We start from the raw sequence: 22424 nt of genomic DNA, 5'->3' as shown, positions 1-22424 counted from the left end.
CCATTTGCCATCAGGACACGGCCAGTTTATGCATGTTTTTCCTGTGTCCTTAGGTCGCAGACGGTATCTGACCGTCCTCTCTATAGTACCAGTTTCTACAGCCCCCCCCTTTGTTAAAAAAGCAGTGACTGCTCCCACCCGTTTGTGGTTAATCGTATATTCTCCCGGGGTCACCTGTAACTACCTTCCCCCTCATGTCCTTGTATGCGTTCTTTGCAATTCAAAGTCCTACCCTAATTAGTGATCACCCTGACTTGCATCCCTCTGTGTTTCATCTTAATGGATTGTTTTCTGCTGATCTAATTTTTTTCCTGCTTGTCCGGTAGGATCTAGTAGATCTAGTAGATCTAGTATTTCAGTTGGCAGGTTCCTATTGGCCAAAGCATCAACTAATTGTTGCACATCTTGCTGTTTGCCCTGGATGCTTTTGCCAGTGTACATGTGTTACACATTGTTTTGGGTTGGTGTAATCTGATATGCAAGGTACAGGAAAGACCCCTGACTTTCTTAGTTCTGAATGTTCTGGTCCGCATCTGTAATATTCTTCACTAACACTGAAGGTCTGAAAGGGGTTTTCTATCCGGGGCTGCCTACATTAAGTTTAACTCTAATTCCCAGAGTCCATCACTGTACACCGTTAGTATTTTTTGATGTTGTGTTCACCAGGAATGTCTGTCCCGTTTCACAGAAATCTTCTATTCCTCCAGTGTGTCTCCCACTGCCTGCAACTTTGTGTCATTCCTGTAGTAAGTGACATCTCCAACAGCTCTAATAAACCTTCATGCTCGTCTTGCCTGGCTTCTGTATGAAGTGTAGGGCTGTCCCTCCTCCTGGGGGTTCCCCTAGCGAAGTGCCCAATTATTTTTGTGTATAAGTTATTTAGAACTGGCCATTATAAAACTCATTGTGAACAGACTCATTCAGGCATACACATCAAATTAGTATATGTCAGAAATGTAATGCTTTACTATTGTAACACTTCACAATCAAAATGATCACATCATAAAAGAGCCGAGTTGATTTTCTTAGTAACACAGAATTGAACACAATGACCCCCCAAAGCTGCAATGACCTCCAGGGACTGTTTGCTTCAAGAATCTCCTGTCACATAAACATTTTGTAAGGGGACTCAACTGTTGACCATCTTTCTCTCTCTGCACACACGGTTCCATAGCAAACTGGCATACGTGTAGGAGACCATTGAAGAGAAGATGGTCTTTCCAAGTTTGAATTCCTCAGTTCCTCTCTTATTCAACAAAGAAGCCCCATACTCCACACAGACATTCATTCTCACCTAGGCTGGAATACATTGCTTGTGAAACAGGGGCAACTCCTGTCATCTCCGAGGGTAGGAGGATTCCCACTCCATTTTGCTAAACTTCCAAAGAACAACTATTCACTGTGATTAGTTTGGGACCTGCCCAAACAGGTCACTCTACCTTTGGGATTTGAGGTACTCCAAGAATCTGTATTATTGTACTATTAACACGTGTTGCAATCACTGGTTACCCAGAACCCCCTGATAATTTTGCTAATTCAAGACACAATGAAACTACTTAATCAACAGTGTGTTTTTCTTAAGCAGGTCTATGCCTAATGTTGTTTGATGCACAAATGTGAACCCCAATCACCTTCTCAACCAACTTAGTTAACGAAAGGCATATAAAATGCACATACTTAAAGAGCATTAGAATTGAATGCAATATAGATACAAGGCAAAATAAAAGCATTACATTGGATTTTAATAAAGTGAAGAGTCAGGATAATATAAACATATATTTTTATTAAAAACGTTTTGAAAAGAATACAGATTAAAGGCATTGTCTATCCAATAGTTTATGACGGTGTGATCAATGATGAACTAGTCTTGATATTTCTACCAGGATATTAGAAGTGTATCCCGATAATGTACCAACAAAACTAAATTTTACTGTACTAACGTCGTAGGGTGAACAGAAGCAAAGTTGGTGGCATACTACTGGGTGTGGGTGTTAATATACATCTTCATGATCAAATGGACTTAACCTGCTCTACAGACTTAAATTCCTTCCTCTCGTTCCAAAAGAGGATTACAATAGCATTCCCGTGAAGGGAAATCCCATCAACAACTTTCAACAATCTCGTTAAACTGCAGTATGTCAATCACATCTGTTTTGGAATTAAGACATCATTGCCCGTCCATTAATGAGAGCTGGTTTCTGGATGTCTCATAGAGAAATGCAATGCTTTTAAGAGAGAAAGATCTCACATCCAGAGACGCTGAACACTAAGGCAATTTCCCTCTGCAAACATGGCACTTCCTTTCCTAAACGTGACCATCTAAGGGTTAGGGCAGAGAAAGGAAAGAGAGCAGACTGAACACGCTTAATTCTCAAGCACGGTCAAGCCTCAAATCAAGGGTGGATCGCCTGCAATAAACACATTTCCAAATAATCACACTCGACAAGTGAATAAAAGACAGTTTAAAATTAGGATACCATCAATACCTCTGTACTGAGTTACAGTACAGTACATCCCGACGCCTTTCAATTGGTCAACATGCATCTTGTTATGTACGTGGATGGCCCGATTATTGCTGATGCTTTTTCACAATGTACTTCATGGCTTCCATCCCTACATGAGACTTTATTACTATCACATAGGAATAAAAAGCCATAAAACACGGGAGTGAATGTATCTCTACCAGGAGCAACACTTTACGGTTCTTCACGCGACTTCCTCGCCCTATTAAAACCAACCATTATTTTTTGCCATTTTACGAAACATTTCAACCATAGTTTACTGACAAGCAACAGAATGAGACAGTGACATCACAAACGGACGGAAAGGACACCGCAAACCTTTCAGTGGAGGACAAGAAACAATGTTGCTACAACTCAACTCACTGAAATGACAATACACTACAGAGACTGCACAGGTAAAATACAGCACTAAAGCATGCATCTGAGGACACAGACAGACAGGGGGGACTAAAACAAAACTAACGTGGACTGCAACTGCGAGACTTGGCTCCAACATATATTTGTTTAAGCTATTATAGCCTAATCAGAAGCAGTCAACAAACAGGCAAAAAGGCAGGCATGACTACAGGGACCATGTCGGGCAAACTGTGCACACAAAAAGAAGGACGACACATCTCTGAAGGGAGCAAACTATTCTCCATGCTTGGAAAATGCTACTTTTCTACTGAACAAAGACTACTCACAGAGACACAAAAAACAGCATTCAATAGCCTAATAGACCAACCTATGCGTGAAGACTTGTAGGTGGTGACCAGGCAATATGTGTTCACAATCCTGAGCTGCACTTCTAAAAGTGTTATATTTGTTATTGAGGTGGGCCAACTGGAATTGTTGAAAACAAAAACAAAAACATTTGAAGTGTTGTTAAAAGGAACATGTAATTATTGGTTCTTGATCCACATCCGTATAAATCAGTATTGTTAAATAATTACAAACGAGAATACAATTGGAATTGTTATATTTAAAGCGGGCTGCCCTTGCTGTATGACTTGTTTGTCACATGGGTCAAAGGGTGGTTAGCCAAAGGTACATGTCAACAGTGTTAAAATATTTAAGACATTATTCTGTCCTCGGTGTTGTAGGGTATTCTGCTGACATTGCAAGCTGTTTGTTGGCCTCTTCACTAAACCATCCTATTTAAGAGGTTATTTCTTATCTGTATGTTTGGGGTGAATTTATAAATCCAATGTTTTCGAATGAGCCTGCAAATCACCTGCTCGAGGCACTTCTTACCATGCAAATCAATTGTAGATATTTCTTAAACTACACAGTACCTTTTTTACTAGGAAATTGTCAGTTAATCTGAAAGGGTGTCTAGCTCTTGACACTTTAAGATGGGGAGGGAATCGACAATACTTCAGGAAATTTAACATGCAGAAATGACACATTCACAGTGTTTTGAAAGGTATTCAGCACTGAAAATGTGCATTACTTTAGGTCAAACAATGATTATGTGTGTCATTCTAAAGTGTGATCAATAATTAAGGACATACCCAAAATGGCTTTTTATCACCCATGTGACATATTGAAGCACAGCACCAGTGTCTTACGTTAAACCAATTTTAGTATCTTTATGTTCTCAGAAATCTACTCCTGGATAGTGAATATAGTTGCAATCATTGAGTGACTCTGTTTTAACCCTTAGTTATGGCTGTGATCTATAGGAGGTTCTTCGGGCACCCATACCTGCTTAACCGGGTCCACAGCAGAGCACTGGTCACAACATTTTGAGATGTACTTTGTGGTTCCCACTAGGGAGGACAGGAGTAATTAAATATAGAACAGTTATACACAAATGAATGTCACATGCATAAAACACACACGTGTCTGCAAATGCTGCTGATCTTTGAGTCACATTAAATATTCTGTGACTGGCTTCCTTTAAGCCCGAAAGATAATCTAAGTTGGTCAATGTGAATGCCCGGCTAGCATTTCACTTTGTTTTAAGTGTGGCCAACATGCCCCCAATTAAAATAAAAAGCCATCTAGTCACCTCTTACCCCTCCTCACGTGCAATTGTTTTCAAAAACTGTAGGAGAGAATACAGACTCCCCATTGAGTATGTGAAACAGGCCCACCTTACTCACCTGGGAACGGAGAACCCAACACATATCATGCAGAGACCCTTTCTCAGTCGCTTGATCTACAGTGATGATAACTACGAGTGACAGCCTTCCCGGTATATCTCTTGAAAACAGAGGTGGTAAATAAAGACTAGGGAGAAAAAAAGAACGTTAATTGGGTTATTGTACAAGTTTCTTTGTCACTCACTTTGAAGATGGGAGGAACTCATTAAAGAAATTAAAATATAGTTCATGAACTGATGCTTTTGTGGGTGGTGCTCAGACAATGCGACAAATGGAAATCGTTTCTTCTGCCACGTATCTTGATGAAGGACCTTTGTGTCCTCACAGAAACTGGAACATTGTCAATGCACTTTCTAGGCCTTTTTCTAAGTTATTTTCAATTGGAAATACATTAAGCATTACTGATATTCTCTAAAGGCCCTCTCCACTATCACCTACTAATGATCCTCTCCATCTGTCTACAATTATGGTATTATTTTATATGCATTAGTCTACTCATGCATACTAGAATTATAATACTTTTTGCATCAATATGGGAATTTAAGAATCACAAATATTTAACTCTCCAGTTGTAAGCACCATTTTAACACCATTGGGTTTGGCTAGCATTCTGAGAGCTACACGACCCATTTCCTCAATGGGCCCATCCAGGCCAGAGTTACCAATATTGTTTTGGGAGGAACATCAAAAATTGCTAAGATGGATTTACTAAAAATCTACAATGAAGAAACCCACTGCTCCAGTATGTATTAATCTTTAGGGTACTAATGAACAGTTTTTAAATTAAAGAAAGGTTTGTGAGTACAGCGTATTTCTTTAAGACATTGTTTAATTGGCCAGGAGAAGAGGACATAGATTTGTGGTACTCTACATTGAGTTAGCAAAAGGTAATCTTATATTGGATTGAACATCATTGCAGAGAACAACACTATAGCTTAGCACTATAGCACTGGTGTTCAGGGTGGCATTGGTACTCACAGCATAAAGTGCCATTGACTACAAACCTTTTTGATTAAATACAATATAAGAGGTTTTCTTACAGATTTGCATATGGTCTTCAGAAATAGTTATCTTTTTACTTCTCGGCCCCCTTTTTAGAATCAGTGTGCCAAGTTACGTTAGTGAGACATGGCTCCCCTAGCTATTATCTATGCACTGCTGTCGGGTTTTTGTACAGATCACCTGCCTTGTCTTTGTGGAAGACCATCAACAATACAGAATTGTATGACGATGATCTCTGGAGAAGATTACATTAATAATAAGGACTGCACATATGTATGATGTGGTGTAGCTCATTCAATGTATGGAGACGTCAACAGACAACATCTAAGCAGTCTACTTGGGTGCAGATGGAGTCATGGCTTTAAGTACACAAATAAAACGAAGAAAACAAGCATCCCTAAAGTAGAAAAATCGTTTGCAAAATGATATGTTGAAAAAAATGGCTGAGCGTTGGGTGATTTTTCTGTAAAAGAGTAGCGTTATTCATCTCGTAACTCAATTCGTCATAAGGGCTAAATATATTTACCTGATACAGCCATTTCTCTACTAGCCCTTTGGCGTTTGCTGGAACTATTTGCAGCACCAGCTCAACTTCTTCATTTTAACCGATTCCATGTCGGTATTTTCCCTTTCATGATTGAAAGTGAGCTTGGCCAGTCCTTCGAAGCTTTTTTAGAGGTGCCACTGGATGCGGAAGGGGTCCTTTGTCTCGGAGAGAATATAGAAGAGCTTATCACTGGATAGGAAGAAAGACCTGGAAATGGCAAAAAAGCATCAACTTTGTGGACATTTGTTTCATTGTATGGCATGGCGGCGCATACAGCTCATGTATGAGATGGGTTGTTTACCTTGGAAAGAATAGTCTTTTCTTCTCCAAATAATCGTTCAGGCCTGTTTGAATGTCATCCAAATGCGATTCTGCCTCCTTCAACTTATCCAGCATCTGGGGCTTCGAGATAACCCTCATTGCGTGGTTCTCCGGCTCCGACTCCTTCATTATTAGCCTCCTGGTGAGAGAGATAGAATGCTGCAAATGCAATAACCATACTTCACACAACAGGCTTGCACGCTCTTAAATTGAAAATCCCCTTATTACCAAACAAGGGATATTTTTTTCTGCTACCTTAAGTAGGACTGCCACATTCATTACTTTCTACAAAAACGCAGCTGCGTTTTAAGCTACGGATAAATAGAACTGCTAGGCGGTAATTCTGCACCGTCTGAATGCATTATTTTCTCAGCCACTTTGGCGAGGAGCTTTTCATCCCTTCGTTGGAACGAATGGCCCAAGTCCTCCGTTCTGCCTAATTGTGACTGAGCTTTGTTCAGTGCTGTTAGCCTACAATGTCAGATTGATCGTCCATTACTTTTACTCTAACCCGTTCAATACAGCGTCGTGATCTCAAGTCTTGGACTATTAGAGCATTCCCTATAAAACATTATAGAGCAAGACAATAAAAACAGAAAACAAAAAAAAAGTACCAAGCTAATCCACAATAACTTCGTAAAAAAACAAGATTAGATAACGAAATAAATCCCTCTATGCAAGTGTGTGTGATGACATTTGAGTCTTTGTGCATATTTTTGTACATTGATCTTTAAAGGGCAGATTTATTTTTAGGCATTTTTTTATGGATTTCTCAATCTGATATATCGAAAAGAACTGCGCCTGTACAACGAATTTAATATTCACATTAAATGATTGATATGTAGACAGTGCAGACAATGGCCTCATTACGAGGTTGGAGGCAGCCATGGCGCTATTAGCGCCATGGCTGCCTCCAAACTCGTTCTGACTCCGCCCTGGTGAATGGAGCAATTACCGGTCCATTCCAAGGTTGGCGGGACCGGTAATTCCCCATTCACCAGGGCCATTCCCCATTCCCATTTGAGCCCCCATAGGGCTCAACAGGAATGGGGAAGGCGCTAATAACGGTACCGCAAATTGCGGTGCCGTTATTAGCTCCAGAGTCCCTTTGCGGGTCCCGTCCTTAACGCCTGGAAAAACCAGGCGTTAAGGGAGGACCCGCAAAGGGAACTCGTAGTAGTGCGGTAAGGGATTACCGGCACCGGCGCCCTCACCGGTGCCGGCAATCCCTTACCGCCCACCTCGTAATGAGGCCCAACATCATAAACGGGAAAGTCTGCATTACCAAGCAGCAAATGTGGAGTTTGGGGGCTTGGTATATCACAGGAAACCCCAATTTGCTAATTTCCTTTTATGAAACTAGCAAATTCCACAATTTGAAAAGTATAACCTCTTTTAATTTCTCAAATCCATATGCGATCATTATTCTAGTTCAAATAGGTACCATGCCCATTTAGCACATAGGTATAACATTGACAACGTACATTAATATTCAGCATGAATGTTTCTATCATGTACTTACATTGTCTCCCCTAGAAAGGGATGATATGTAAAAATACAATGGCAATGGTGGATGGACATGACAACCTGTTGATCCACGAGGTTGTTGGAAGGCTAATGCATAGGTTAGTGTTGGGTGCATGACCGTTACTTTCATGTGCATGTATTGGCCGGCTGTAGACCGCTTTTGCCATGAGTCAGTCCCTCCTACTGCACACAACTCCCCTTGGGAAATCAGTGGACTTGTTTACAGAAGTTGCGTAAAAAGAATTTGAGGGGCTTTATGTTTCCCACATTGTGTTCCTACCTGTATTGTTTGTTAATTGGTGTCATCATTTCTGCAGATTATTCTTACAATTGTTTGTGTAGTTGTATTTTGGACATTTAATTATTTGGTTTGATTACTGGGATCTCGTTGACACTATTGTTAGAATAATGTTTTTCAAATTATCTGATTTTGGCATTTCCTTTGTTTTCATAATTCCGCAGCATCCCTATTTTGTGTCTGTTTATGTGGCATCATTTCACCAAACGTATAAGTATAGGAGAAATGGCAGTACATGGTTCTTAAAAATTGCTTTGCAAAAAGTTACATTGCTTGACCGATGACCCAATCGTATGTTTCTTAAACAAACTTTATTGAAAACGTATAGTCTACTAACGAACATTGATGCATAATAAATATTTTTTAAAAACAGCCACCTTCTCACCTAACCAAAACTGAAGACATGCTTACTTATAAACATACATTTGCTTTGTTTGGATCACAGGCCTTGCCAACCAGTGGAAAGGCAGTGCAAACAACGACCGAGGGGTAGCGATTCGTACTTAAGGCTACCCCAAAAAATGCCCATTTTCTATTTAAAGAACAAGGCACATCATATGTAACTAGGAACATGCAATGACTTTGGTGGCCCTGCTGCATGAAAATGAGCAAGTAGTCGGCCCTTTGTCAAATTGCAGTTGCAACTCACCTGCTAATTAAAACAAATATTTATTGTGCATGTGTTGAGGAGAAGCATGCACACACTAGGAAAACGGATGTAGGCCAGTAACAGCGCTGTGGGATGCAAGTCTGGGATTGTCTGGGCCTAGCGACCAGATGATCCATCTGTGTAGCTGCACTCCACCACAGAACATTTCTATGTTTCCAAAGTTCTATTCCCATTTGAGGGTCACATGTTGACAAATATCCTCACACTCAGATGGGAACCGCCAGAGAACCTACAGACAGGATGATACCCATAAGAGAGCCATCGATTTCTAAAGGCATATGCATGGAGTACCAGTCTGTACACTACATTGGGGCTGATCTGTCCAGATGGGCAGGAAAGCAGTATTTTCTTGGGATAAGAGCAACACGCTCATGCTAGTGAGCAGATATGTGTACACCCGGCCATCCTGTGTAAGCTCCCCATAGCTCACTCATAAAGGCAGTATGGCAGTATGGGTGTGAGGGCACTATAGATCAATCCAGAATAAGCTACAATCACAACTGCTAAATGCTTGGTGAGTGATTATCACCTTTCAGATGTGGCGAACCACAGCCATGCCAAGAGGCTTGCAGACCAAAAGACTTGGGAAACAGAGTCAACTTTGGTGTCCACTCCAAGGGCTAGTAACCCCAAATAACATGTGTTCATGACCTCATGAATATCTGTCACCATCACAGGGTTCCTCAGCAACACCCAAACATACCTGCAAAAAATAACAATGTTCAAGCCACAGATATGTGTCATCTGAATTATCTGAAGTACAAGCTTCAGGATGATGACTCAATATTCATAATAGCTTTTTCTTTGCTGCAGCACCAGCATGTCAGATGTAGGTCTAAGCTGCATAGAAGAAAATACAATAATGATAGCCATCACCAAACTAAATGAGGCAATGTGCTGTACTGCTGCTCTGCCCAGGTCAGACCGTGAGATCTAACGTCTCCACCTGCACTTCTGGCACAAGGCTCTGAGAGTTGTATTTGTGTTTTAAACAAGTCTGCCCTGGTTAAGCCGATGTTTCCATAATGAGTCCACATTGAGGGCCTTGTCAGGGATGCAACCAATGAGTGTGCCGCTGAAAGGCCCCAGGAGCCTCAGTGTTAGGGTACTCAATAAACATCTGCACCAGTCTTCTTGCACTGCTAGCTTTGTGTGCTTCATTGGTTGATGGTCGCTTTTGTTTTATTTTAGTGTCATAGATCCCACTGCACCATAGCACACTAACCCTCCTGGCGGCTAAACTCCACACTTCTGGAGCCACCCGTGCATCTTTAAGCAAATTCATCAAAATAATTGCACCAAAGCGGTCCGGCAAAGAAGACCCAAAAACTTCTGCCATAACCCATCCCTCTAGTGCCCTATCCTGCTGCAGGCTCAGAACACCCCCACCATCACGCAAGTTATCAAAATACTAAGTACGTGTCTCTCATCAAGCATAACATGATGAGTGCCTCTAATAAATGTCCAGTATCAAAGACAATAAAAATAAAAAGAAGCAACACGCGTGTACCCACTTTTTCACACAAAGTACTGTGCTAATGTCCGGAAACGCCATACCTGTTCGGGGATACACACATTGTAAAGCGCTCGGCTGGTCTTGAGCTAAGTCCACACTATAAACACTAAAATAAAATTAAACCATTGAGCTTGCACAACCCACTCCAACCCTTTTTCCCATGGCACTTTGAAGACGTTTGTTATGCATGTGACACAATTTAAAACCCAATATCTACCCGGTTAAAATAAATGATGTTGTTTGCAAGCACACGGCACTGATAATGGTTTTAATGCTATTAAATGAGCAGTAGTGTAGACGGTCTACGGCAAGACATGGTACAATAGCTACGATATTGCCTTGAGAATGCACGGTCCAGACGTTTTCCCACTATTTACCATGTGGGACGTAAGGTTGCTTTCTTTCAAAGTCAGTGCTTCAAAAGAGCAACTGAATGCGATCCCGGTCATGGCTAAGTAATGGATTCCTGTAAGAAAAAAAAAAAAGAGTTCTTTCATCACAAAAGTCCGTCAGTGCAGCAGCGAAGCTGACATCTGAGTCTGAATGTGTGCTCTGTACTTCACTCCAAGAAGGAATGCAACTGATTGCGCTCTCGCAACCCTATCTTGCAACAAAGATGCACAACTTCTGTCATTACAGGGAAAAGGGAACTTACATTTCTGTACCGCTTGGCATTAGATATAAAAAGGAGCCCGCTGGCTTCCGATATTATCTTGACAATAGAGGCATTTTCATGCAGACCGATTCTTTGTTTGGGTGCATTTACCTTCTCATTCACCAGGCGAAGATAAAACAATAAGTGATCTTGATATGGCAACAGCATCTGAGAGAGGAGCAGCCACTGGGCGGGAAATCAGCCCCCAAGGCAGCGCTCCCTCGAAGGATATTAACAAATAAAGAGGAAAATATGGAATTCGGTAGTTCAAGGAAATGTTTTACCACCATCGTGTTTCTCGCTAGGGATGGGTTGCTTCTTGGCTATATTGCCCAATGCATGTACAGAACGTGCATTACAACAGCATTCAGAGTAAACTGCTTTAATCCCATGTACTTTAATTATGGAAAGCGAGGGCTACTTACAAAAAGGAAAACTATCTGGACATGTTACTGTATATGAACATTTGAAATTGATGCAAGTGACTTACACAAATGCGCCATGTCTACAAAATAACGGTCACCTATGTTTATGTTTGGTTATTTGTACCGCGCTCCAATGACCCGAAGGTTTCTGGGTGCCCACAAACAAACAGAACAGATAAGAGCAGAGCAGCTCCAACGCTGCATTAAGATATACCCACAGCTACGCGTAGCCCCGGTGCAAACCAGATCCTGGAGTCCTAATTATGTATTTGTGAATAAGGGTATGTATAACATCTTAAACAGATCACGCCTTATGACCACAAGGGCCTCCAGTTTTGAGTGGAGGGACATAAGTTCTGCTCTGCTGGTAGTTGTGCAAATAGTCGCCTAGTCCTGACTAAACACAGATTGATTAGCGTAGGCAAAGATTCAAGACACAGTAACACACTGGCACATGTTAACTGATATAGAATTGGTGGGAATCGGGTGCTGTATGGCTGTGAGTCCCAACTAATGAAGTTTTGATGTGGTTTATAGATGCCCTAGTGTAATGGAGGGGGCAGCTGTCCGAGCGAGTATGCTAGTTTCCAAAAGCTTGACTGCAGAGAATAGTTGTAAGGTCTGTGAAAAGTCAGAGCCAGATGAGAGGACATCTCTGCCTACGGTGGATCCTCTTTGCTAGAAAACAATAAAATGGTGCTCATCAGGCTGTCAGTAAAAATTATCTAGTCCTCTGTCTGATCCTACTCTAACCTACCAACTATTCTATCGCTATAAAAAGGGATTCTAAGCTCCAGTTTAGGAAAGTGTTACTCCCCTTCAGTTAACTTAAGTGGTGGCAGGTTTTTTCACCTTTACCCAAAGAGTTCTTAGGGTTTCTCTGTGCTCCTTTCCCTTGTAGAAGAGTTCCAAACAAAATCATTGTCTCTCAGTTTCTCCCCTGGATTAAACCTTGTCATGTAGTCTGTACAGGTTCTTGTTTATCCCTTTTTCTGGGATTTAGCCTCCCTATGGATGGAGGCTGATGTGGCAACAAAAAACAAAGCTCGCTCCTTACCACACTGGGTTTATTCAACTTGTTAGCCCTGTGTGGGCCTTGGGCTTGCTCAACCTGGTTTGCTTCGATGCTTCTCTTATCCCCTACTGGGGTAGCCCCATGTGGGCTTTGGGCGTGTTCAGCCTGATGTGCTCAGATACTCTTTTCACCCCTTCTCAGGGTATTTCGGTTGTTAGTCCCAAATGTATTTTAGGCCTAATGTGGTTGATTTTTGCTTCTCACCCCTTTCTGGGGTATTTTGCTCTTTAACCCTGTGTGGACATTGGGTCTGCCCAGCCCTGCCGGGTCTGTCACCTGTTCCACCCCCGTCTGTGGTATTTGAATTGTTAGCCGCATCTGGGCTTTGGGGCTTCTAAGCCATGTTTGGTCAGTCATTGCTTCCAACCCATTCTGGGATATTTGGATTGGTAGGCCTGTCTGCTGAGCCATGTGTGAACGGTTGTTGCTTCCACAAACTTCTGGGGTATTCAGATCTGAATCCCTGTTGGGGTTTTGGGCTTGCACAGCCCTGCTTGTTCAGTCATCACTTCATCTGCTGACTGATGTATTTGGATCGTTGGGCCCATCAGTCTTTGGGCCTGCTCAGCCCTGTTTGGCCAGATGCTGCTTTCACCTCCTTCTGGGATATTCCGATTGGTAGCCCGTGTGGGCTTCAGGCCTGCTGAGCGCTTTATGGACGGCTGTTGCTACCGCCCCCTTCCGGATAGTAGCTCTGTGTGGGCTCCATGGTAGTCTCATGCCCTCCAACTGCTCCTCGGGTAACACCACATACCTGGGAACCAGAAGAATTCTTCCTTGCTGGAGGCAGCTGTTATGGCCCCTGCAGATCAGTTGTACCTCTTCCATTACTTAATTTCGGAATTGGCAGAGGATGCCACTGGCAGGTCCTTTTTCTCTCTGCTTTCTCTGGTTATCTCATGATTCCCTGCTGTTCGAGAATCTTTAGTTCTCTGGACCGGCAGTGTTCCATGAGTGGTTGGGTGGCTCCACCTGCCACACCGACTATGTGGTTGTCAGCTGCTCATGACTGGGTGCACCCCCTTCTGTTGTGCTTCCATGCAGGCTGGAGCTTCCTGCTCTCCAATGGAATCTCCCTTCCTGACTTGAGATCCCACTATATTCGAGTCCCTCCCTGGAATGGAAGGCAGCACTCCATTGGTCCTGTGTTGCATAATGATGCAGAGACAAGTCCAAGTCAGAAACCAAGCCATCTACTGTAAAGGGGCCCTGTATCTGTTTGCTCTCTTCAACTCCAACATATCCAATGAACATGGGGGGATTTTCCCATGAGGGAAGGTGGGATAGTATCCCTACTTTAGCATTCGTTGTTCCCAATGAGGGGTCACCCTCAGTGGGATCCTGCTTGCCCTATCCCCTAAGGAGGGTATTGTGCAGCAGGCTCCCTTCTCTAGTTGCAAAGGGGGGCTCCCACTAAGGGAGAAGAGACAAGTTCCCTGGATTTGTCACAACTCTTAGCTCAACCTCTGAGTGTTGACATGAGTATTTCAAGAACGAAGACACATAACTAGAGTCAGGGTGAAAGATAGCTAGGTATCTAGATAGATTCAATGCATACATGTCTGTGTTTTAATTATCTTCACATTTGCACACAATCCTACATTGGTAATAGTTTATCAGGTATAAACTCTGAGGACGAAGCCAAGTTGCATTATGATTTTCAAATTAGATTACGCATTACTAGGAGATTAATATTAACCTTCATACATTCTAACATGCTGATCTCACAGTATACAGTGTTTATATCGAAAATTGTATATCGAATCCCTCATATATCTAAACTTACATCTCAAAAACCTTCATATCGAACATATTTAGGGTGTGGTAAAGGGTAATTTTAGGGGGGGAAACGGTCGGGATGAGGGTTTACGGGTCGGAAACAGGGATGGAGGGGGCCCACAAAAAACAGAAAATGAATCAATCGTAAGGATTTCAGGATATGTCTCGATTTATGGGCATTCTGTATACAATATCCCGGTATAAAGACAGGTAACCTGAACCCACATATGAGCCACACTCAGTCTAGAGGACAGAACAAACAGCCGTGCAGACCAGGATCCACTATGTATTTCTCGGAATGAGTAACATAGGCAATGAAGTCCGTCAAATAGACTTCTCTATATTGCCAGGCATGTCAGGACTATAAAGAGCCATAATATCGGAGGCCTTAACGTTACCCTCACCTCTCGTCCATTGATGTGCTGCTACTGTTTACGATGCTTGGATAATCTTAAGTAGCCCTGAATGTTTTTCTATCAAAGAATAAGTCTGTGCCTAATTAGGTTCAATGTGTACGCACCTATAATTCAATATTATTATTTTAAAAAGATGTAATCTCAGCATAACTATAAGATATTAAACCTATTTGCCAATCTGGGGATGGAGCAGTATTGCAGCATTATTTGTTACTTGTCTTGTCTGACACCAGGCATAGATGACGTGCAAATGGCAACATCTCAAATGCTGTTGTTACTGTGGGATCATCAAGATCCTCCCAATCTACTTATTATACTGCCTTTATGTAATTCACAATGTGGCCACCTAGCTCATGTCTGCCAATGGAAAACTCAAACACATAGCACTGATTACTTTTATTGTGAGACTTGAAATTTACTTTGAAATGTAAACACAAGTTGCTCCGTAAGTGTCCTGGCTATTTTGTGAAATTTATATATAAAACCAAGCCACTTTTTACCATTTAATATGTCTCCAAACTGTGCTTATTTGATACCAAGAGATGCGTGCAGGCATATCTACCTTGCCACTTTATAAACAACCCTGACTTGCCCCTTTTTCATCACGTACTGCATATGGGTGAAGAGCACACCAATTAAGTGCTTGTCTCTGGCATGGGGCAACCAGCACTTTGTACGTTTGAATTCTGATGCAGCCATTCCAGCACTTCATCTTTCCGAGGTTGATAAATGCAGTACCATTGAACTGGGTAATTACAACAACTGTTACTACTATACTAAGAAACATGCTGAATAAAGCAGGAAGTGCATGCATGGCATAGGTTTCAATCATGACATGACCGATTCAGCACTTCATGCTACTCAGGATCATACATCGAGTATCATTAAATTCAGGAATAGCTGTTATTATAGCATTTTTACTTAGATTATGCTTATAGAGAAGGCAAGATTTTAACATTTCTATTAGATTTATTATAGTTTCTGTGTTTCCTGCAGATGTCTTTTGTGACATATCATTTTATCAGTGTATTGCAGATCCCACAGGTCCAATAAAACATGTATCACGTTATATAGATTAGTAAACGGCACACTATAATCAATGTTACAGTGATAAAAGAACTTAAACAACAACAACATAAAAGTGAAATTGAAATTGATATTAACAATAAATGCATTTGAACTATGCATAGGCGCAGCATCAATATTATAAATGTTCCAATGTAGGGACTGTTGGGTGTCTTGACCCACGTTCAAGTTATTATGCTGCAACATTTGCGGCTGTGGGCTCAGAAAATCCAAGATGGCCGAAAAAGCCAACATTGCACCAGAATCCTGGAAAACCGCGCAGTTTTGCGCACACCAAAATGGTCGCCGAACCTGCCACCCACCAGTGCGAGCATGATGTGGACCTCTGCTGGGAGGGTTCTTTTCAAAGTCCTCTACCCTATGGGGGCCCAAATGGGAATGGCTTTTTCAATGGGGACTTACCGGTCCCGCAAAGGTCGGACTACACCGGTAAGTCCCCATTGAACGAGACCAGTGCCGGACCCGGTATTGCAGGCAGCCATGGCGCAAATAGCGCCATGGCTACCTCCAATCTCGGAATGAGGCTCTGAGTGTCCAAGGAAGAGCCAAGCTCTGTTCCCTACCCATACCCAGCGCACATTGGGGTTGATCTTCTACTGGAACAAGACTTTCATCTCTGTCAGCCATGCTGCTACACAGGATCTCATAGTCACGACCCTATGTTGGGATCACAAGAACTACACTTGTCCCCGAGGCCCTGGAGTGGTAATCACAGCACTTGAGAGCCATGACAACCAATACCCTTGGGTTTTCACTGTTAAACCACTTCAAGACATGATTCAAGCTTGTTTGATCCTGTCAAACCAACAGGACCCTCCAGAGGGGCCTTTGGCATTAGATCAATCTTCTAGCTGCTGTCTTGTGTGCTCAAATCACTCTGCTGCCGCACCACACTAGCGGAGTGCATCGTTGGCTCGACTCAAACATGAAGCTCATTGTTGCTTACTGCATTCAAACCAACTTTTGAACTGGTAGCATCATCGCTGCTGATGTACAATGCCTGTCGAATCAACCTTGGTGGAATCATCGAACAGCGACCATCGAAAGCTGCACTGAATAGCCCAACTCAAACTGCGTGTCCAGGCGCCAGCATCTTCGCTGTTGAATCGACTGTCGAACTGACCCTGGTGGCCCTCATGATTCGCAATTCCTCAAATGCCTTATCAAACATACTGCGCAGAACAGCGCATCCAGTCACAAGCATCTTTGCCGTCTAACCGACTTTCAAACCAACCCTGGTGGCCCTCATGATCCACCCTTCTTCAAGCATCATTTCAAACCGCAATGAAATTCATCTTGGTTCCTGCTCGAAACTGCTCCCCATCTAGAACCATGCAGCAGCCACAATCAAGCCTGCTTCTAACTGCACAAACAACACCCAGAAGGCTGGTTGAATGTAGGCTTGCAATTACTCCCTTGGCCCATCTTCATGCCCTGGAGACTGGTTGAGTCATGTGTAATCCCTTTTTGCACCATTGAAATAATTGAGATTATTCATTGCCTTTGTCACCCAATTTCTTTACCCACAGTGCTGCATCATTCTATCTTTGCACATGTTCTGTTGTTTCCACAGCGGTGTGTTTTGTGTGGTGATTTTCATTGTAGGTATTATCACAGAAGGTGTGTTTAAAAAAAGTATATATTTTGATAGCACCATGATTGCACTTTTCCTTTATTTTGAACTGTTATACTTTGTTGTTTGGGTTGCTACTGGATCACATACACTCCTCTTGAGAGTACAGCCTTCGTTCGGCCGACGCTAACACAAAAGGTGAAGGAGGTATATCAATTAACTGTGCCTGTTTCATCTGTATAATTGGATACACTCCAATTATTTTTTATGATGAATGATAGGCACTTCAGGCACTACTCATCCTTGTACTCCTGTGGGCCGGATGTCGCTAGTCATGCTGCAATTACAGTGTCATCTTGTCAGAAGCATACCGAAACCGTTTATATGTAGCAAAGGATAGGCTGTGTAGCAGTAGGGCTCTCAATCATGTCTTATTGCTAAATCTAGGAATTATGTTTTTGCTAAACAAAATGCCCCTGTCCCTGACCCCAAAGCGAACTATTTCAAAGTAAACATACCATTCATTGTTTTACCAGAATGTTCGTCTCGGACTCCTTGAATTACTGATTACTGATTAACATGGAGATATGCATGGCTAACCTGTGTTAGGATTAATACTTTTGGACTTTGTTTCTAATGATATCCTCTCTCTAATTCACAACTGTGAAACATTTACCCTGCTGTCACCCTGCCTCTAAAAGGTGGCTACTTGAAAGACAATGCATTAATGGTAAACGGATGTATGTTATGAAAAGAAACCTCTGTTCAACAATCCTGAGATTCGTTTGTTCATGAAAATATTCATGTATGAGGATCTGTGATAAATGTATTATTATTCACATGGTCAATATGGCTGTTAAAGTGAAAGCGACTCACCCTTCACATAACAGGATAGGAGTGTCAGAAGGCAGAACATTCAAGCCTCCACACAACAAGCGTCACTTGTTCCTGTGTCAATAGCTGTTGGGCATGCACATCTCCTCAAGATGTGTGCATATTGTTTCCATGTGACATTATCATAATGCACAAGAACCTTTCTAACTCTGGCTTCATCTTATCATCTACTCACTTAATTCATGTTGACCCTCCGCTATACCTGTTTTACTATAATAATTGTTCCAAATTCTTTTAGTGTCTTCTAGAAAGTCTCCAAGCCTGTTCGCCAAGAGCTCAATTAACACCATGCATTCAAAATGATCACACAAAATACATAACATATGAATAAAGTCAATGTTATACAGTCTGTGGTTATTCAAAAAGACTTGTTGTGGGTGGGACTCTGGAAGAACAGACCAGGAGACCACCTCAGCTAGAGCATGTCTCATCTCTTTGTGCCCCTTCACAATTCCTCCCCCTGCCATTTCACAAGTTCTCTCCTCCAGAAGCACGGCCATTATTATTTTTATACTCATTATTCACCTTCTATTCAATCATAAGAATTTGTCTCAAACCATTTGCTTTTTCTAAAGGTTTCAACAAAATGGCCAAACCTGCAATAGAGCATTGACCATGAAGTACTCAGAGAGGAATCACGGGGCCGTTTATCAGCACCAGAGTTTCTCTAATATGTACCAGAGGTATTTCAGGCAGGGAGCTAAAGTTCTCTCAATCCTGTACTAATGATCTAGACTACCATATGATTTACATAAATAACATTTGTTTTAAAATCAGGCTGTACAGCAAACAATCTGTGCTACACTGTCAACACTTACCATTATACGTTTCCTCTACACTACATTACGGCACAGTTATTTTGTTACTTTGTGTACACATCCCCTAGCTCTACCAATACTGACTGGCGATGTACTTTACAGAGATCTATGTGTGTGTCATCACTGTCTCCCTAATACCCCACTGGCAAGTATTCTGGATGATCTAAACATCCCCGCTATTGAAGGCAGAACAGCATATACATTTGTGTAGCCTTTACACAGTACTGTTGTTAAAATTCCCTTTGCTCTATATACAATCGCTATTCTCTGCATGTTGCCAGCCAGTCTAACCTATGTCAACATCTGGCTCGTCTTCCATTGCTGCTTGTGCGATTGCCCTGGCTACTGTTTCTAACTAAACACATGTTTCTTGTAGAAGCAAAATGTCCTCAATAAATACACAAATAAAATCACATCCTGCCACAATCACATTCCTGCAACTGCTCAGAGTACCTCACAGTCCTTCTGATAGTCCTAAAGGTACTCTTGAGTTGTGAGAGTGACATATTTTAGGTCATCTGTATGCAGAGTCTGGTAAAAATGTACTGCTTGGATCTCTTACTGGGGGCAGAGTGCCACATTTCCCCAAGAGGTTTTGGAGGCCTTTTCTCGTGGATAGTATGAAAAGATATTAATCCTATATCCATTTTCTTGAAACAATGAGTGCATTAATAAACCTTTGCGCACAATACGGACAAGAACCTTACAACAAGCATTGTTCATCTATGGTCCCAGGAATTTACTCAGGGCATCATAATGAGTATGATGCAAATCATAAAGGTGTGGTATTTTAACTAATGCTCTTGCTTAAAATACCACGTTGTTGGGGTGCATAGATATTATTTAATGTGGCAGATATGGGCTATTTATCCTACCAATTACTTAACATGCACCCTAAGCGAGAAATATTCAATGTCATCCCAATTTATATTTAGCTGGGGTTTAAAACAACTTTTGAGTCATTTCAAGTTCTACAGTTGTAGTTCATCAACATACTCATAATGTGGCCCCAACACTCTGAACCATTTCTCCTTCACTATAGGGAGGGTCTGTCATCGTCTGGTTCCAGCAACACCTTTGACTTCTACTCCCCATTTTTCATACGCACATAGGCTCTGCCAGTAATTTCTCCATGGATTCAACCTCAATTGATCCATCAAAATGTTGGTTGCTAAATATTGCTATATACCTTCTAGTGACCTCCTGCTTCTACTCTTATAAACGTATACACCACACCATTGATCCTCTGAAAATAGGTTGGTGCTCCCTGTAGATTCAGAACATGCTACAAATTGTAACTCTACACAAAAATTAAATAAGGGGTGGGACAGAGTTACTATCATTCATCTTTTGTTCATCTACTAATCCCTCCCGTAGAATTCCCCATAATGAATCCTATTTACTCCTTTTGTAAATCAGCTCCAACAGGTATAATACTCCTAGAATCCTAAATAGTTCGCTCAGATTTCTGGCGGTCATATTCCAAACAGAAGGCCAACAACTAACAACATCCTGATTAAGATTAACTATACAGCATACTTGTATTGTCAAGAGCCTGCATAGTTCCATTTAAGGTTTGCATGCTGGAGTATAAAGCTTGTATGTGGTAGTTGGTTTTGTATTAGCATCTTCAGCAAAAATACTGTGCTCAGGCCAAATTGCACATTACTTAAGGACTGTCCAGTGAAATAGTGCAAACAACCAGACGAGAGGAGGGAATGTGTCAAGTGTGATCAATACAAAGGCTATCAGCATATGCATAATGCAGCTATTTACATTACAATAGTCAGGGGTGCCTCACATGAATTGGGAGCATGTGTGACATTATACCAGTGCAGGGTGGTGGTGGTGGTGCTAGATTAGTCATGAAGAATCCAATCTACCAGTCTGAAACATTACCAGGCCAGATTGAAAAAAATGTAGACTCTGAAGCAATAAAAGATTGGTTAAGGTGGAAATACAGCACTACTATATACCGCCACATATGAATTTAGGCATGTATGGTATATTATACTGAACACATTCCAGCCTTGGTGGTCGATGTTCAGTTAACCAAGCTGGATAAGTAGGCTACAAACCTAAGAAACAAGAGGGGGCGAGGTGCGCACTCCAGTTCCCAGCCAATATACTACCTGAAACAGAAATTACTGGATTAAATCCCAAAAGTGTCCAGTACATTCACAGGGTTAAATCCCAACTGCTGCCAAAATGTTCATTGGGTTGAATCCCTTCAGCTGCATTTGTAACGCCGTTCTCCATGTTCACAGGGTTGAATCCCTTCAGCTATATTTGCACTGCTGTTCTCCTCCTAGCACTTTCTTGTCTCGAACACTCATCAGGGAGGCTGTGTTGCCTATCTTTCCATGTGATTCCAATATAATTGCTATTGCAGTCTCTAAGGATTATGGTAGCTGTAGTGAAACCATTTTAACAATTCCGGTGACCAGGAAATGACTCTCTTCCAGAAGCACACACCTTATCCTTAATAGGGGGAGAAGGGAAAACCATAATTATGGCTCTCCAATGTGGGGCATAATAACCCCGGTGCTGCAGCTCCTGGAGTCCAGATCTCCACAAAAATACACAAGAAACAAGAGGGGGTGAGGCGCACACTCCAGTTCCCAGCCAATATACTACCTGAAACACAAAATACTGGGTTAAATCCCAAAAGTGTCCAGTACATTCGCAGGGATAAATTGTGGTTTTCCCCCTCCCCCTGCTAAGGGTATGATGTGTGCTTTGGAGGGGAGTCTTTCACTATTCACATGAATTGTTTAAATGGGTTCACTACATTGACCTTAATTCCTAGAGACTGCAACTGCATTTACATTGGTTTCACCTGAATTGAATGGCAACTCAGCCTCCCTGTTGAGTATTGCAGATACAAAAGCGCTTGGAGGAGTACAACAGTGCAAGAAGGGAATCAACCCTGTGAACTATGTGGCAGCAAATTGGGATTTAACCCTGTGAATTTTTTGGACACTTGTTCAGGTGATATATTGGCCAGGAATTGGAGTGCGCGCCTTGCCCCTGCTTTTTTGAACATACTACAAACCTAAGAAGGCTGTACCATAAATGCATGTATATATGCACATGTAAGAGAAAATATGCAGCTATGCATTTGCATCCAGGCCACAGGTATTGCAGGGATGATATGTGTATTAATTGATGATCATGCAAAACTTGCCAATTGTTTCCATTGATGTCAATCAG

At 41.9% G+C, this 22424-nt stretch overlaps 1 protein-coding gene across 1 annotated transcript in view; it reads right to left on the bottom strand.

The window, feature by feature from the left end:
- Positions 1-1763: 1763 nt before the first annotated feature.
- Positions 1764-22424, bottom strand: part of LOC138514125 (dynein axonemal heavy chain 12-like) — a 124146-nt gene continuing 103485 nt past the window's right edge. Inside the window, exons 5-6 of the mRNA XM_069629424.1 lie at positions 6460-6618; positions 1764-6365 (exon numbers count right to left, since the gene is read on the bottom strand). Coding sequence (XP_069485525.1) covers positions 6284-6365; positions 6460-6618 — 241 coding nt within the window. The 3' untranslated portion in view covers positions 1764-6283. The remainder of the gene's footprint in view (positions 6366-6459; positions 6619-22424) is intronic.

The sequence above is a fragment of the Ambystoma mexicanum genome, chromosome 12 (assembly GCF_040938575.1).
Source record: "Ambystoma mexicanum isolate Mex_15411 chromosome 12, UKY_AmexF1_1, whole genome shotgun sequence".
Taxonomy (NCBI): domain Eukaryota; kingdom Metazoa; phylum Chordata; class Amphibia; order Caudata; family Ambystomatidae; genus Ambystoma; species Ambystoma mexicanum.
This window is presented reverse-complemented; position numbering and strand designations above follow the sequence as displayed.